The 16,594-nt window shown below is 35.9% G+C and overlaps 1 protein-coding gene and 1 long non-coding RNA gene across 2 annotated transcripts; one reads left to right on the top strand and one right to left on the bottom strand.

Moving 5' to 3' along the window:
• The first annotated feature begins 6,260 nt into the window (after window positions 1-6,260).
• LOC100149761 (dispanin subfamily A member 2b-like) lies at window positions 6,261-8,210 on the top strand. The gene is made up of 2 exons (XM_087288291.1): window positions 6,261-6,592; window positions 7,904-8,210. Exons 1-2 carry the CDS (start codon window positions 6,326-6,328, stop codon window positions 8,039-8,041), a joined length of 405 nt encoding a protein of 134 aa, XP_087144417.1. The 5' UTR covers window positions 6,261-6,325; the 3' UTR covers window positions 8,042-8,210.
• On the bottom strand, window positions 7,240-14,903 carry LOC137487974 (uncharacterized). The gene is made up of 2 exons (XR_015512268.1): window positions 14,556-14,903; window positions 7,240-7,464 (listed from the first exon to the last, which is right to left on the bottom strand). It is a non-coding gene; the product is annotated as an uncharacterized LOC137487974 (long non-coding RNA).
• Between the last annotated feature and the right edge of the window lie 1,691 nt (window positions 14,904-16,594).

Here is a 16,594-nt window from a genome sequence, read left to right as displayed (position 1 = left end):
CAATACCTACTTTTCTTTCAACAATTAACAAAATAATTCAGAAGAATGTATTTTAACTGTATTAATATGTGCTGTAAAAGTACAATACAAACACAAATAACTGCATGAAATTTTTTTTTACATTTTTTGATTGACAAGTAACATTGTATAACTGTGTAAAGTCAAATATGTTGAAACACTGGCTAAGGCAAGCACATGCTCATTTGCAGTATTTAAAATATGTTTAATTATGTCTAAAACAATTAAAATAACATGTGTATACTTTAAACACATTCAAACTGGTACCGTTTCACAATGTTCTTATACAAAGTACACATAAAACATACTTTAAGAAAGAATAAAATCAGTGTGCTCTCTGTAAATACATTAAAATACATAAATAGTGTGCTTGAGTTTTAGCATGCATTATATATATATATATATATTTATTTTTTTTTCTTTTCGGTTTAGTCCCTTTTTTAATCTGCGGTCGCCACAGCAGAATGAACCTCCAACTTATCCAGCATATGTTTTAAGCAGCGGATGCCCTTCCAGCTGCAACCCATCACTGGGAAACATCCATACACACTCATTCACACACATACACTACGGACAATTTAGCTTACCCAATTCACCTATACCACATGTTTTTGAAAAAGCAGAGCACCCAGAGGAAACCCACGCGAACATGTGTAGAACATGCAAACTCCACACAGAAATGCCAACTGACACAGCCGGGTGTAATGGGGAAGTGACACTGACAATGAAGGTGAGGATCCAAACGCAGGGTTTTATTAACAGGATGGCCAGACAAGCAATGGTCAACACAGGAACAAACAGATGTATAAGGGCAATCCAGAATTATACTCAAAGTAACAGGCAGATGGTCACAAGGCAAATTAACAAACAAACAAGGCAAAGCAAAGATCGATACATGGCAAGACTAGGCAAGGGATACGCATGGTAATGTCACAAAGCAGATGACAAGACACAATGAGTGTCTCAAAGTGAGCCGTATACATACTGTCAGAATGATTCATTGCTTTGTTTAATGTCTGTAATTAAATAGTTTAATGAGAACGTTGATGGACAGTTTGGATTTGTCCAGTCATATTTCATGAAGTGATGTGAGAAACCAGTGACCAATGACACCCTGTTTTACCATGTCTCAGGCTTTGAGTGTCTTTGAGTGCTGTAGGGTTACATTTATGCTGCTTTGTCCCCAGATTGACAGTTGAACATTGTGTCAGTCTGATTTTGCTTAGACGGATTTGTAGATTTGTGACAATGTGTATGGACTGTCATTTTTACAACCTGCGCTTCTTTTTTCCTTTCATTCTAGCTCTTTTCAGTCTGTGAGTGTAAGGAGGGGGGTTCAGTTTGGGAAAGTATTGGGAAGCGAATTTAGAATTAAAGGATGCCAGTAAATATATTGTAATCTGGCTCATACACCTGATGTTCTTGAGTTTTTTATTGATTGGAGTTAGAAATAGTAGTTTGATTTAAAAAAAAAAAAAAAGTCAAGGGTTAAACTCTGCTTCCCAAGCATCTGTCCTATCTGACCACTTTCTGTGGGGGAGAAGAAAATGTGTCATGTTGTGTGAGCCTTTCTCAGAACATCAGCCTGTGTTTATCACTGTACTACATATCAGTACAACACGATCTAGAGGCTAATGTAAAAATAAAATACTCAAGCAGTGTCAAAAAAGCTTTTAAACAATCTTCTCCATCTCTTTCCTGTTTTACACTATGTGTGTGCAAACTCAGTATCGCTCGTTTTGTGTGTTCCTGTAAAGGGGTAGGGTAGGTTACGATCATTTCTGCTCTGAGGACGTGGCAATGGCGGCGCGCTGGAAAAGCATCGCCTCATCATCCGGTTCCCAGAGGTGCGAGACATGGATAATCAAATCTATCCTGTCTCCCTCTCATACCCACGTAGAGATCTCTCTTAGGAAAGGTCTGCTCGATCCACTCGGCTCAGTATCTTTATGATTTCTGTCCAGGTAGACAGCACTGCTGGTCGCGTTGGAATTGGTCAAGAGGGTCGGGTATCTGGAGGCATTTTCGCTCAGCAAAATGTCCCAGCAATTCAATGCCCTATGTTCAGTGGCCGGATCATTTTTTAAATGTGGGCCGAATTTTTTTTTTTTTTTATAGATTTTTTTTTTATATATATATATGTATTAATTTTACATGCAGGCAGCTTTTATCTCTTGCAAAATGTTGATATTATGATGATGATGATAATAGTTATAATTATAATAAATGTTAAGCATTGGCCCAATCGGCAACGACCGTATGGTTTTGAGATGGGCCGACCCAATCAGAGGTAAACCGGACGTAATCAAAATCTGGCAAGAATGTCAAATAAAGCTACAAACAAGCTAATTGTCAGGGATGGACCATAAAAAAGGAAAGGCAGTGACAAAAAGCTCAGAGAAAGCAAAAAATAAGTCTCTAAAGTCAGACACTGCCAAATGAATAAAATTAAATGAAATAGTCTCGAAAGGGGGCAGCGCAGTGGCGCAAGAAGGTCACTATTTCGAGCCTCGGCTGGGTCAGTTGGTGTTTCTGTGTGGAGTTTGCATGTTCGCGTAGGTTTCCTTGGGGTTTCCCTCACAAGTCCAAACAAATGTGGTGAATTGTGTAGGCTTAATTGTCCATAGTGCATGTTTGTGAATGTGTGGTTACAGAGGTTTCCAAGTGATGGGTTGCAGCTTGGAGGACATCCACTGCGTAAAACATATGCTGGATAGGTTGGCGGTTCATTCCGCTGTAACGACCCCAGATTAATAAAGGGACTAAGTTGAAAAGAAAATGCATAAATAAATTTGTTATAAATGGGATGTTTTGTTCTAGTCACATACATTACATGTTTAATTATCTATTGCATATGGTACTGCTTATATTATTTCACCATCTTTACACCAATCTAAGTAGTAAATGTGCGTGTCCGTGCATGGGTGTGTGTCAGTGTGGTAATGTGGCCTGGTGTGGCTACAGTGCCAGGGCTGATTTTTAGTCCCAGTCCGCCCCTGCCTAGGTTCCAACAGGTTCCTATACATCACTTTCTTTAAAACTACGTATGAACCTGCAAGTGCAGGTTCCTCCGAGGCCTCCAGCATCTGACTCAGGAGGTTGGCGTTTTGAGCCTCTAAAACAATTGTGAAACATAATGTTAAGCTTTTTTTTTTCATTTTGAATACATAATAGTGTGTAGTTATTATAAAGTGTTACCTATTTTGTCAAAACATTTCTAAGCATAATAGTTTTAATAACTCATTTCTAATAACTGATTTATTTTATCTTTGCCATGATGACAGTAAATAATATTTTACTAGATATTTTTCAAGACACTTCTATACAGCTTTAAGTGACATTTAAAGGCTTAACTAGGTGAACTAGGCAGGTTAGGGGAATTAAGCAAGTTATTGTATAAAGATGGTTTGTTCTGTAGACTATCGAAAAATATATAGCTTAAAGGGGATAATAATTTTGACCTTTAAATGGTTTTAAAAAAAATTTTAAACTGCTTTTATTCCAGCTGAAATAAAACAAATAAGGTTTTCTCCAGAATAAAAATTATTATCAGACATACTGTGAAAATTTCCTTGCTCTGTTAAACATCACTTGCGAAATAATATAAATTTTTTTTTAATAAAAATCAAATTCAAAAGGGGCCTGATAATTCTGACTGGATATAGTATTTTTTTCTGGAAAGAGAAACAATTATTAAGGCATTTAACTCTTCATATATATATATATATATATATATATATATATATATATATATATATATATATATATATATATATATATATATATATAATCATCTTAACTAACATTTGTGTTGTCTGTCTTGTCTATTCTCATTGTTGCTCTTACAAACCAGCAGATCTGTGTATTACCTGTGTTACTTTATTTTCACTATGTTTGCTGCTGTCTTCCTGTGTATCACAGCCCTGGTGTATTCCTTCTGTGTAGGTATTGTTTCTTGTATTTCCTTTCATTTATCGTCTATTTAATATAAACCATGCAGTATGTAACACAGCTCTAAATGAGTGAAATTCAGCTGAGGTTTCAGTCTGCAAGTGCACTGTGTATAAAGCTCTTGTCTGTATTAAGCAGTGTGTAAGATGTTTTTTTTTTTGTGGTCTATTGAAAAATCTATTTTAGTTTCTCAAAATAGCAACGCGCCAGCAATGCGCCTCAGAACGCCTTCCTTTTTAGACCAGAACGCCTATGGGCGCACATATGAGCTCAATGCATTTGCTAATTAAACAGCGTGGCGCAAAACGTCAAAACAACTCTTGCGCCAAGCTGAAACTAGTAAACAAGAATTGCGTTGCGCCTTGCACCGGGTGTATGATAGGGCCCTCAGTCTTTCCTTATAATTTCCACTGATTTAAATCATATGATTAATAGAATCTTATAAACTATAAGATACTGTCATTTTACCCGATGTTGGAGGGGATTTTTTAGGCCACTGACCCTTTTCACTTTAAGTCCTCATATTGCTACTTTTGATATGAATAAATAATTTGTGCAAGGTTAAAAATAATTGTGTTGTGCATTTGTAGTTCCGTTTACCTTAGCATTGGAGAATCTGACAAAAGCACAAGCAACTTGAATGGTAAAAATATGAACATTGCAAGTTGGGAGTTAAGACTATAAAGTAAACACATTTTGATTATGTTGGTAAATTATTGATTATTTTACATTTATATTGTGACTTACAGATGTGTGGGGAAGAAGGTAACTGCAAAAATATACACTGCAATGATTTCATAATCCATTACCTTTATTAAAAGAACACGATCAAACAACTAGCTTGTGGTTCCCTCATGTGGCCGATATGCACAATTGTCTGTTACCAGTGTTTTGAATGCTGTGGCTGTGCAAACTTTCTCACTGGCAAACCAACAGAGTAGGGTGAAGCTGAGGCCCAGAGATCTAACTCAGACTTGCCCACCACATTCCAGGGCCCCATTTACCACTCAAATTTTTTCACAAAAGAGTTAATTTCTCGAGAAATGAAAAATCTCCCCATTAAGTATGCAAAGTATTTATTTTCATTCATTCATTTTCTTTTCGGCTTAGTCCCTTTATTAATTCAGGGTCACCACAGCAGAATGAACCTCCAGCTTATCCAGCATATGTTTTTACGCAGCGGATGAATAAACATAAAAAAGGTTTTAACTGATCATTTACACGACTGCAACAATAAATGTGTTCTTCCAACTATCTAAGGTATTTTCATAAGAAAGTCCATTTATAATTCGATGCTAACTGACATAGCATGTTACAGTAAAATATAGCTATAAAATAATATGCTAGATGCATGAACTCACTGTGATTTAACTATTACAGAAACAGATGTGACTGGCTATATCAAATATGTCTATCTATATCATATCTAGAAAGCTAGTACAATGTATGTTTTTCTAACAAATTTTTATGTATTTAAATTTAAATAACGCAAATTTATTGATTACAGTTATTACGGTTATTTTATTTCACCAAAACTACTCACATTTTTACTGTGAAAACAAATATTAAGCTTCATCAGTTAGAACTATTCAGTTTTGCGAAACTGTTGTATTATTACCTCATCAGCTTCAGCTCCTCAAAATAATAAATGAATGAAGAATGAATGAAGTGGCGGGATTTTTTAACACCATGTGACCATATATATATATATATATATATATATATATATATATATATATATATATATATATATATATATATATATATATATATGTATCTATCTATGCTATGTGACAACAGTGCCACTCCCACTTGCCGGTAGAAACAGGTAATGCGGAACTGCTGACTGGCTTTTGACAATACATCAGGGGCTTAACAACAATGTACTTCTCTGTATACTATCTGAACAGCAAAACATTTCAGTCCTATGTAAATGGGGATAATTAATAATAAAATGGTTCATAAGAATCTGAAAATATTTAAATAAATAAATACATTTAAATATCCGAGATATTATACCGGAAGGTCCTGTAAAATATAATTTAACTTAAATATTTAGTATTATGATTATAATATTTGTTATGATTTTAATTTATTCTGCAATTATCTAAAATATGTTCATGTGATTGATTTCTTAACTATATTTATTGTTGTTGATGTTTCAGGTAGCATAAATTGTTTTAGTTTAACAGTGCCCACAAGCTCTGACTGAAACTGCAAGATCTCCAGTCACACGGTACAATGGAAACTCTGTAAATTTACTTCTTCTTTATAACCTCTGAATCGGTTCACATCCTCTCTACATTTAGTGGCATTCAAAGCAACGGAGCACAGCAATAAAACCACAATCAGAAGAATGGATCGCAGGGAGCAAGCGTCTGATACAATTGTGCTGTTGCAGCCTCAGCCTCCACCTGCATATTATCCACCCAATCTAGGCCCTTCAGTCCAGCAAAGCCCCTACAATCAAGGGCCACTTCCAGGACAAGCGGTCGTCTCAGTGCAGACTGCAGGCTTTGTGCCTGCCGCACCAGTGCCGGATCACTTGTGTTACTCCATCTTCACCATTCTTTGCTGTCACTTGAGCTTTCTGGGCATCGCAGCGCTGGTATTTTCCCTCTCTGTAAGTATTAGCTCATCATCTTTATTTTAATTCTGAACTATATATTTAATAGTCACAGTTAAAAGAGATTTTACTTGAATACTGATCTGTACTCATTGCTGCAGGACTGTTTTGTTCTTTTACATAAGTATCAGTCCATATATTTTTTGATATTATTATTTATTTTAAAGAATTAAAATATTATATAAGCATACTAGGAGGATATTCTGCACTGTAAAAATGTATGTTAATTAACAGTTTCTGTATTTTTGTGATTTGTGTTTTCCTTTATGGTTGGTGAATTCCGTTATGGGATGTTGATCTCTGCTTTGTTCACTTTTGATGTTGAAAATTTAACTCTGCAGCTTAACACATTGACTTTTATTGACATTTTACTTATATAATTTATAAGAAATACTGTAATATAGAGAGAAATTCATTCATTTTCCTTTCGGCTTAGTCCCTTTATTAATCTGGGGTCACCACAGTGGAATGAACCGCCATAGAGAGAAATAAGAGTAAAATAACAGAACTTGTAGCTTATTACAAGGTTTTTGTACCAACACCAACCCAGACAATACATCACTTTAAACTAGGGGTGCCCAATCCTTTTCCTATGAAGGGTAATTTCATGGTAGTTCTACCAGAAAGACTCTAGGAGGCAGATAAACGTTTGAACATTTATTGTGAATTGTTTGCATGAATGAGAGTTCATTACGGTCCTTTCATAAAGTTCTTTGGCGTAAGCCCCGTCTATAGCACAGAACTCTGGATGAGCTGGCAGATCCTGCCTGAAGATGAAGGCAGGGCGAAGCCAACCCCCTGAGTGGAGACGAGGCCAACCAGGTGGTGGTGGTGATGGGGAGGATGGAGGGAAACTTCCGCAACGTCACCTGAATACAGCGAAACAGATTGTTTAGATGAGCTTTTATACATGGCTTGCTTGGTTGTTATAGGCTGGCGAGATAATTATTATGAATGACGTGACATCTCAGTCTTCCTGGTAGAACCTTCGCTAAAGCTTTCATTTCCATCATTTAGTAAAAAAAAAAAAACTATAATTGTATTAATATTAACACTTTTGTATACACTACCTACGGTAAAAACTGTAATAAATACTGTAGTATACTTTAGTTTTTGCTATACTGTAAACTGTTGTCTATTGAACATCCTATGTTGTAGTATATATATATATATAAATCAATAAATATAGGACTCTATCTGTCGCCGTTTGGCTCAAAAACAATTATTGAAAGCAGAAGTGGTTGATACTTAATTTTCAAAATAAAAAAAGAAGTGGTTAACATTATGTTTTACATTATGTTCTCACAGACTCGAAATGCCAATGATGCTGGACACAGAGCATTAGCAGAGAGGAACTCCAAAACGGCACTCACCCTGAATAATATCGCCTGTGGTCTTGGCATTGCTTTTTATGTATTGCTTGTCGGTCTGTTGTTGTTAATTTGAAGCCAACAAATGTATATTCATAACTGAGCTGCTGTCTTAGCTGATTGCTGGTTACAGGCAAACCTGGTTCTCTTCATTTTAAATGTTAATATGTCAAGATTCACTCAGATAAAACACATGTTTTAAGGTGAACTGTTTCACATTTACAACAAATAAAAGCTTAAACTGACCAAGTGCAATTATGTAAATAACCCTTCAGCAACATACAGCTTCTGTTCTCCTAATTTCTAAGTTTTGTTAAAACCTTTTGTTTAAGCATGTTCGTTTTTTTCCAAGCGGCAACCTTCCGCTCTCCCTCGTGAAGCCAATACGGAATTAACTGAAACTGCGATTCATTGACTCGCCTTTGGGGTCTGACTCCAGGAACTCCAGATGTTCACTAACTGTAATGCTAAATTGGCCAATTTTACAGCTGATAAAAATATGTTTACAGCCTGGTACAAAACATAGTTTTGGTGTACAGTATATAGCTAATATTACCCTTCATGACAACTGTGAGGGGGTTAATTTTTTCATAACTCATCCGTTTCGTTTTTTATTAAGTTATTTTAAGTCTGTTTAATTAAGGGCGTGGCCGCTTGAGTGACAGCTAGGTCTCGCTGGTTGCTGTCTTGTCACCTCAGTTGATTCCGGCTGATTAGCTGCTGAGCTCAGCATATTCATTGTATTGCCTTTTGGAATTTTTCCTACAATTATCAGATGATATGGGATGCTGTGTGCACTTAATTGTGCTCATAAACTATTCACATGGCCTCCATTTCACAGGTGAGAGAAATTATAAACTTATAATAATAATAATACATTTTATTTATAATGCACTTTTCTCAGTCCCAAAGCGCTAACAGGAGTTTCATATATACCGTTTCTATAAATGTATTTGTTTTATTTAAGATCATTTAAGATTTAATTTTGAGCTTGAATGCACTCCTGAATCTGACAGATTGATTAGCTGTAGGCTCCAGAACAGTCATCTGAAACATTGTCATACAGTGTTATGCCTGAATTTCATCAATGGCCTTGCATTTACTAACACAGACCACATCTGAAGTTTTTGGAAGTGATTTGCTTCTCCTCCTGTAGAAAAACGTCATAAGAACAATATTTAGTGGCTTAATGTATTACAGCAGTGTTTTTAAAAGACTAAACACTTTATTAATATATTACACAACCAAGCACATGTGGTCAGAACACAAACAAGTTGTAGGTAATGAAGTTTTAAGCGTTTCTTCCAAAGAAAAGCCTGTCTAAGCAAAATGCTAGCAGGCGTCTGTAGCTCTGCTCACACTCCGCCTCTTTGCCCTTGTTTGGTATCCCCAAATGTGCAATGACGCAAACAAAACGGTGACTGTTGTCCACACCTACTTGTAGCATCTTTTGCGTTCTTCAGAAACCTATGGGTGACGTCACGGATGCTGCGTCCAAATCTTTTACATTCTATGTTTTTTTCTGTTTTGAGCATTATAAACTCTAGATGACAAGGTGTAACCGATATAGGAAAAAAAGGACACTGATGATAAAAACTCATTTTTTTCAAATCTCATTTTGCATGCTTTTTTAAACTCATGACACACTTGGCTTTCAAGGCATACCTTTTTTTAAGTCATTACGTTAATGTTTTTCTATGTTTGTTAATTCTGTGTAATTCTGTAATTCTGGATGGACACCACCCGTGGATCCTTTGTGGCCTCAAACGTTCCAAGATTCATTGCGCGCTGATAACGGCAGGACGTAGGATTGTTAATGGAAAGCCAGAGAATATAGTGAGGGAGGGTGTGTTTTAGAGAACGAGAAGAATAGTGCTAGAGAGCTGGCCTGCCTTAAATACATTTTTAGGGAGTAGGTGATTGGCTAAAGAGACAAAGTGAGGCGTGGTTCCACCGCTAAACCTTTGTTAACAAGTTAACTCCATATGAGAGTCCCCACCAGGAGATACTAGTGTGAGTGTGTGTATACCATAGACTGTAAAAGATGAAATCCAGCACAACACTGTATGACAACGCTTCAGATGACTGTTCTAGAGCCTACAGCCAATCAATCTATCAGATTCTGGAGCGCTTTACAGCTCTAAAGAAAATTAGAAATGATTAAATAAAACCAATGCATTTATAGAGATGGTATAAGTATAATTTCACTCACCTTGGAAATGGTCAGGCCCCATGAATGGTTTGTGAGCACAATTAAGTGCAAACAGCACGCCATATTGTCTGATAATTGTGAGAAATAGTTCCAAAAGGCAACTGACTGTGTAAAGCCACATAAAACAAAACAATAATTTGATGAATATGCCGGGATCTGCGGCTAATCAACTGATGTGAAGTGACCGCAACCTGCGAAACCTATAGCTGTCACTCAAGTAGCCACACCCTTAATTATGCAAATTTAATATAATCTAACATAAAGGAAATATTTACAGGCTGTAAACACTCTTTTTTCTGTTGTTCATTCATTCATGTTCTTGTCGGCTTAGTCCCTGTATTAATCTGGGGTCGCCACAGCGGAATGAACCGCTTACTTATCCAGCAAGTTTTTACGCAGCGGATGCCCTTCCAGCCGCAACCCATCTCTGGGAAACATCCACGCACACATTCACACACACACTCATACACTACAGACAATTAAGCCTACCCAATTCACCTGTACCGCATGTCTTTGGACTGTTGGGGAAACCTAGCACCCGGAGGAAACCCACGCAAATGCAGGGAGAACATGCAAACTCCACACAGAAACGCCAACTGAGCCGAGGTTCGAACTGTGAGGCGACAGCACTACCTACTGCGCCACTGCCTCGTCTCTTTTTTCTGTTGTAAAGTTGGCAAGTCTAACAGTGAGCAAGAAATTTGCTCCATATAGAGCCAGGACTAGCGCAAGTTTGATGAATTGCTGTTACTTCCATATTGGCTTTTCTCAAGGGAGAGCAAAAGGTTGCTGCTTGGTGTGTACTATTGACGCTTGTACATGGTCTGTAGTGTGTACTTGTTTTTATATCCTAGTACTCAAACCTGAATACACACAGACTCATTCATTCATTCATTTTTCTTCAGCTTAGACCCTTTATTCATGAGAAGTTGCCCCAGTGAAATGAACCGCCAACTTATCCAGCATATGTTTTACACAGCGGATCCCCTTCCAGCTGCAACCCAGTACTGGGAAACACCCATACATAAAAGATATGCTGGATAAGTTGGCGGTTCATTCTGCTGTGGCGACCCCTGATTAATAAAGGGACTAAGCCGAAAAGAAAATGAATGAATAATAAAATGAAATTGGCAGTAGGGTATGTGTGTTAATGAGTGTGTATGGATGTTTCCCAGAGGTGGGTTGCAGTTGAAAGGGCGTCTGCTGCGTAAAACATATGCTGGATAAGTTGGTGGTTCATGCTGTGGTGACCCCTGATGAACAAAGGGACTAAGCAAAGAAAATGAATGAGAATAAAATACTACATAAAGTTTATTACATTTCAGGTTTACTGAAGTCCCAGATTTAACCATGTTCTTAGGAAGGGGTGCATCTGTCATTTACTGTAACTCCCCAACACCAGACAATTAATGAGAAGGGAATTTCACTAGAAACCACAAATACCAAGACCACAAAGACATGCTGTTTCCCAGATATCATCTGTCTTCAACAGAAGTCAAAATGTTACTAGGAACTGATTCAGTCATATCTGCATGATAGAAACCAGAGAGTTGATATAAAGGGTATTTTATCTGCTCCCTTATCAATCAATTGTGGAGTACCTCAAGGAAGTATTTTAGGTCCATTATTTTTTCTTTTATATATTAATGATTTAAAAATAGTGTGTTCAGAGGAGCTCTATCTTTATGCTGATGATGCCGCAATTTTAGTATCTCATCATGACAAAAGGGCCCTGGAAGAAATTATGAGTTTACAGTTAAAAAGTGTTTACAACTGGTTTTTAGACAACAAACTTTCTTTACACATGGGTAAAACAGAAGCTATTTTATTTACTTCAAGAGTGAAATTAAAAAAAGATGATAATTTTGTAGTTAAGATTAATGATTGGAAAATGCAGTCAAAAAAATGAGATAAACTATTTGGGTTGTTAATAGATAATAAATTATCAGGAGATGCTATGGCAAAAAACGTTTTTACGAAGATTTGTGGAAAAATTAGGTTTTTAGCAAGGCAGTCTGATCTTTTGGATGTTCATTCTTTACAATTGTTGGCAGGAGCTTTAATTCAACCCCATTTTGATTATGCTACGTCATTTTGGTACAGTAGCTGCTCACAAAATTTGAAGGAGAAATTGCAAAAGGCACAAAATAAATTAGTACGAATAATTTTAAAAATGCATCCTAGAGCACATTTGCACAAAGAGTCTTTTAATAAATTAGGTATGTTAACTGTTAGTAATAGAGTGTGTTTTTTAAAACTGGGAATGGTACGTAAAATGTTTAATAATGTGGTTCCTAGCTATTTGATGAATTATTTTCAAATGGTGAAGCAACAGCATTCATACAGTACTATAGGAGTTGGGATTTTAATATTTGTTTATTTAAATTTAGAAGTTTAGTGGGGAAAAATGTGTTTTTATATACAAGTGCAATCATGTGGAACAAACTACCAAAATCAATTAAGGAAATAAAAGATTTAAGGTTGTTCAAAAAAGCTATCAAAAGATGGTTGTTTGATGAGGATAATTAGTTTGCATGGTGGACGAGGATCTTTTAAATTATATGTTACTTGAGTGTGAATAGGTTTGCGGCTGGAAGGCCATTGGCTGTGTGGATCATGTGCTGGATGGGTTGACTGTTCGTACCGCTGTGGCGACTGTTTGTTTTATTTCTTCATTAGTATTTTAAAGCCATACATTGTTTTTATTTAACAGAGGACCACAATGGAAATAAGCCGAGGGCTTTATTGTGTTTTTATCCTCAACAGTTTTTTTAACAAAGTGTATGGAATACTTTTTGTACAGTTTGTCTAAAATCTGTCAAATAAAATTCAATTCAAATTCAATTCAATTCAATTCAATTTCCCAATGAACAACAAACAAAAATGGTTTGTTCCCATTAAAGTGAGTGCACTGTATTACTGACAGATGGAAACTAGACCAGAATACATACCTCATTCACTCTTCAAGTCTTTTCACACAGTGTGCACAAGTCTACTGGTTCATCATTAAAAAAAGATAAAATAAATAAAATAATATAATAATAAAGCAAATCAAAATAAGTACTGCAATCGACTGCACGGGTTTTGTAAAGGCAATGCTATAAAATGTTTTGCAAATATACATAGATTTTTTTTCAATTGCAAATATTTCACTTTTTTTTTTTTTTGCACTGCTTGATTTTTTTGCGCTTTTTTTTTTTTTTTTGCACATTACATTTCTCAAAACGTAATTTTTCCTTTGCAGTTCTTTATTTTTGTTCACAAAAATAATTTTTATTTCTCAAAAATAAATTTTTCCTTTGCGATTTTTGGAGATTTGCATCTGTTTTTTAAATTTTTGCTCAATACTTTATTTTTTGTTTACAAAACTTTTTTTTATTTTGCAAGTATATATGGCCCTAGACTGACTCCATAGTAGTTCACCAAAATCCCTTCCTTTATTTAAAGAATTGCTCATTTATAAACTTCAGTCAAAGCTGTGAAAACTTCTTCAACCAATGGCTATATGCTGAATAAAAATCCTAATAATTCCTAAAAAATACATGTTTATTTGGTCTTTTAGTTATCAGATCAGGGTCTCATCATGTTCAGCCAGTCCTAATTTTTAAGTGTTTTGCCTGTTTGTCTACACGACAATGGCATTTTAGCCATGGCAAACGCATACATTTGAAAATGGATTTCAAAGTGGATGTTTTTGTAAACATCACCCTTGTCAATCTATACCAGGGGTGGCCAAACTTCCCAGCATAAAGGGCCAAAAACCAAATATCATTTTAAAAAATATGGGTCGAAGGAAAATACCAAAACTATTACAATTAAGTCACCATGGGTAATAGTTTCCTAATTTATTTCAGAATATTTCAAATTAAATAGAAAACATTACTTTAAATTATAATAACTAAGGCAGCATAACTTTCGAAATGAAACTGTGTTGCAATAAAAACACGATTACATTTACAACATAGTAGAGTTCAATGCTGAATACAAGCAGAATCTGCCTTTTCCTCACCAAAATCTCTGCCCTGTCGGGTTACATTATGTACATTTAAACAAAATCTGACTAATTTACACCATTTAATTGAAACATTTAATTTCAGTTAACAAAAAAATCAAAGGGATACATTCAATTTGAATTTACAATCTTGAAACATCCCCTTTATTCTCCCTCTCTTCTCAAATAGGATGGTGGACCAAATCAAAGGTCACTATGCGGGACCTAGTTAGGGAATCACGGATCTAACATCAAAACGAGGGTGGAAAATGACGTTATACGCCCCAGTCGCAATCAATTACTGACGTTACGCCGCAACCATCGGCGATTCCATCGTTCGTTGCGTCCGTGCTGCTTCCACTAAAGGTAGCCTAACATCTTACGCACCTTTTTATACGCACTCTGCCTTGCCGATGTTTCTGCTTCGGTTCTCGCTATCCTAAAGGCTGGCGAGGCGAGATCATTGGAGCTGTCGTCCTCCACGTGTTGACGAACGACTGCAAGGCAAGCTGCGGCAGACAGAGCATGATCGAGATAGTTGAACGCACCCTGTCCGCCCTGCAGATCATCGTTTTTGGAGCGCTTCCTATTAACCGCCGAGAAAATCAAAGGTTCAGTAGGCTGTTTTCTCTGAATGAATGGCTGTTCACATGGCGTGCAGTGCAGGAGCTGCTCTTTGATAATAACTGAATGTTTTCTGGGAGCGTCCTAGGCTTTTCCGTGCTGATGGTCAACAGCCACACCCCAGCAGAACTCCTGTCATCTCCTGGATGCTTCATTCGGTTTGCCTAGTGAGTGAAAATTAAAATTTTAGCCATATAGAATCTTGCTCACCCTACTTAAATCACTCAAATGCATAGCTATCTGTCTGTTCCTCGTATTATTAGATCAAGAAGTACATTAACTATGTATTCTACAAAAAGAAATAAAAATCTAATAAAAATCAAACCATAAAAACAGCAAATAAGTGAAAATAGACATTTTTAAAGCTTGGCCTCCCTAACATAAGGCTAGCCCGTAGGGTTGAGGGGCCCTATAGGTTGGGCCAGACAGGATCTGCAGACATTTTTTGCTATTTCTGCAGATAATTTTGTAAAAAATCTGCCAATGTATGCGGAATGATTTTGGGAGTATCATAACTAAAAACGTAATATATGAAATTAAAAATACTACCTTTTTAACTGTTATTTAATGTTTACAGTACAAATCCTATTAAAGCCACTCAATTGGTAAACAACGCAAGTCTCTTAAATAATATATATATATATATATATATATATATATATATATATATATATATATATATACATATACATTATATAAATATACTAAAATACTAAATATTACTTTACAAACTGAATTGTAATTAAATCATATGAACATTTTAATATTAGGGGAGACTGGGTATAGTTGAAACACTGGGAGAGTTGTAACACTACCAGGGAATCAGGGATAGGGGTCATGTGACATTTTCAGTTTCCTCAGGATTCCCTAACAATCACACATGGAGATTTTCCAGTCATTCTTGCAATCTCTCCTTGTTCAGTACCTCTACAGTTGTAGATGATGTTGTATGAGTTACATCAGGTCAAACTGTAGTTTCTCTAGTAAAGAATGGTGTATCTGCTCATTTCAAAGCACCGTGCTAATACTAAACAAGATGACAGTGGCGGGGTAGGTTGAAACACACACACACACACACTCATATAAATATGCATGCACACACAATATGCACATACACCTCCAATATTCACATATATTGTAATGTTGCAGGGTGAAGAGGTGGCGCAGTAAGTAGCGCTGTAGAAGTGACTTATTAAAACTATTATGTTTAGAAATGTGTTGAAAAAATCTTCTCTTTTTTTAAACAGAAATTGGGGAAAAAATAAACAAGGAGGCTAATAATTCTGACTTCAACTGTGTGTATGTATATATATATATATATGTATAGTTAAAGTCAGAATTTTTAGCCCCGCTGTATTATATATAAATGTATTGCAAAACTATAGATCTGTTAAGAAATAATGAGAATATATATATATATATATATATATATATATATATATATATATATATATATATATATATATATATATATTGTCAAAGTAAAAAAAAAAAGCAGCTTGATTTTTTTTTTTTTTTTTAAGTATTTTGGTACTGGTTTTGGTACTGGTAGCAAGCCCGGATTGGCTAATCGGGAGGAGTGGGAGAATTCCCAGGGCCAGTCACTTTTTTTTGCCCGCGAGGGCCTGTACCCCTAGCTGCTTGCACTCTCAGCAGTTGCACTTTTTTTATTTAAATCTAAATCTAAAAAGGGGAGAAAAAGATTGAGCCATCAATAAAAAGTGATACTGTGGTGAAAAGAGTCTTTCAGGTAACAGTGCAATACTTGCGTTGCGATGCCGCTGACCAGAGTTCGAACCTCA

This window comes from Danio rerio, chromosome 16 (genome assembly GCF_052040795.2).
Source record: "Danio rerio strain M-AB ecotype USA chromosome 16, GRCz13ab, whole genome shotgun sequence".
Lineage (NCBI taxonomy): Eukaryota > Metazoa > Chordata > Actinopteri > Cypriniformes > Danionidae > Danio > Danio rerio.
The sequence above is the reverse complement of the archived record's forward strand: the minus strand, read 5'-3'. Positions and strand labels throughout refer to the sequence as shown.

Bases quoted from the DNA above. Each gene is read 5' to 3' on its own strand.
- LOC100149761 (XM_087288291.1), top strand. From the start codon at position 6,326: ATGGATCGCAGGGAGCAAGCGTCTGATACAATTGTGCTGTTGCAGCCT. The intron at 6,593-7,903 runs GTAAGTATTAGC...ATGTTCTCACAG, and splicing joins CGCTGGTATTTTCCCTCTCT to ACTCGAAATGCCAATGATGC.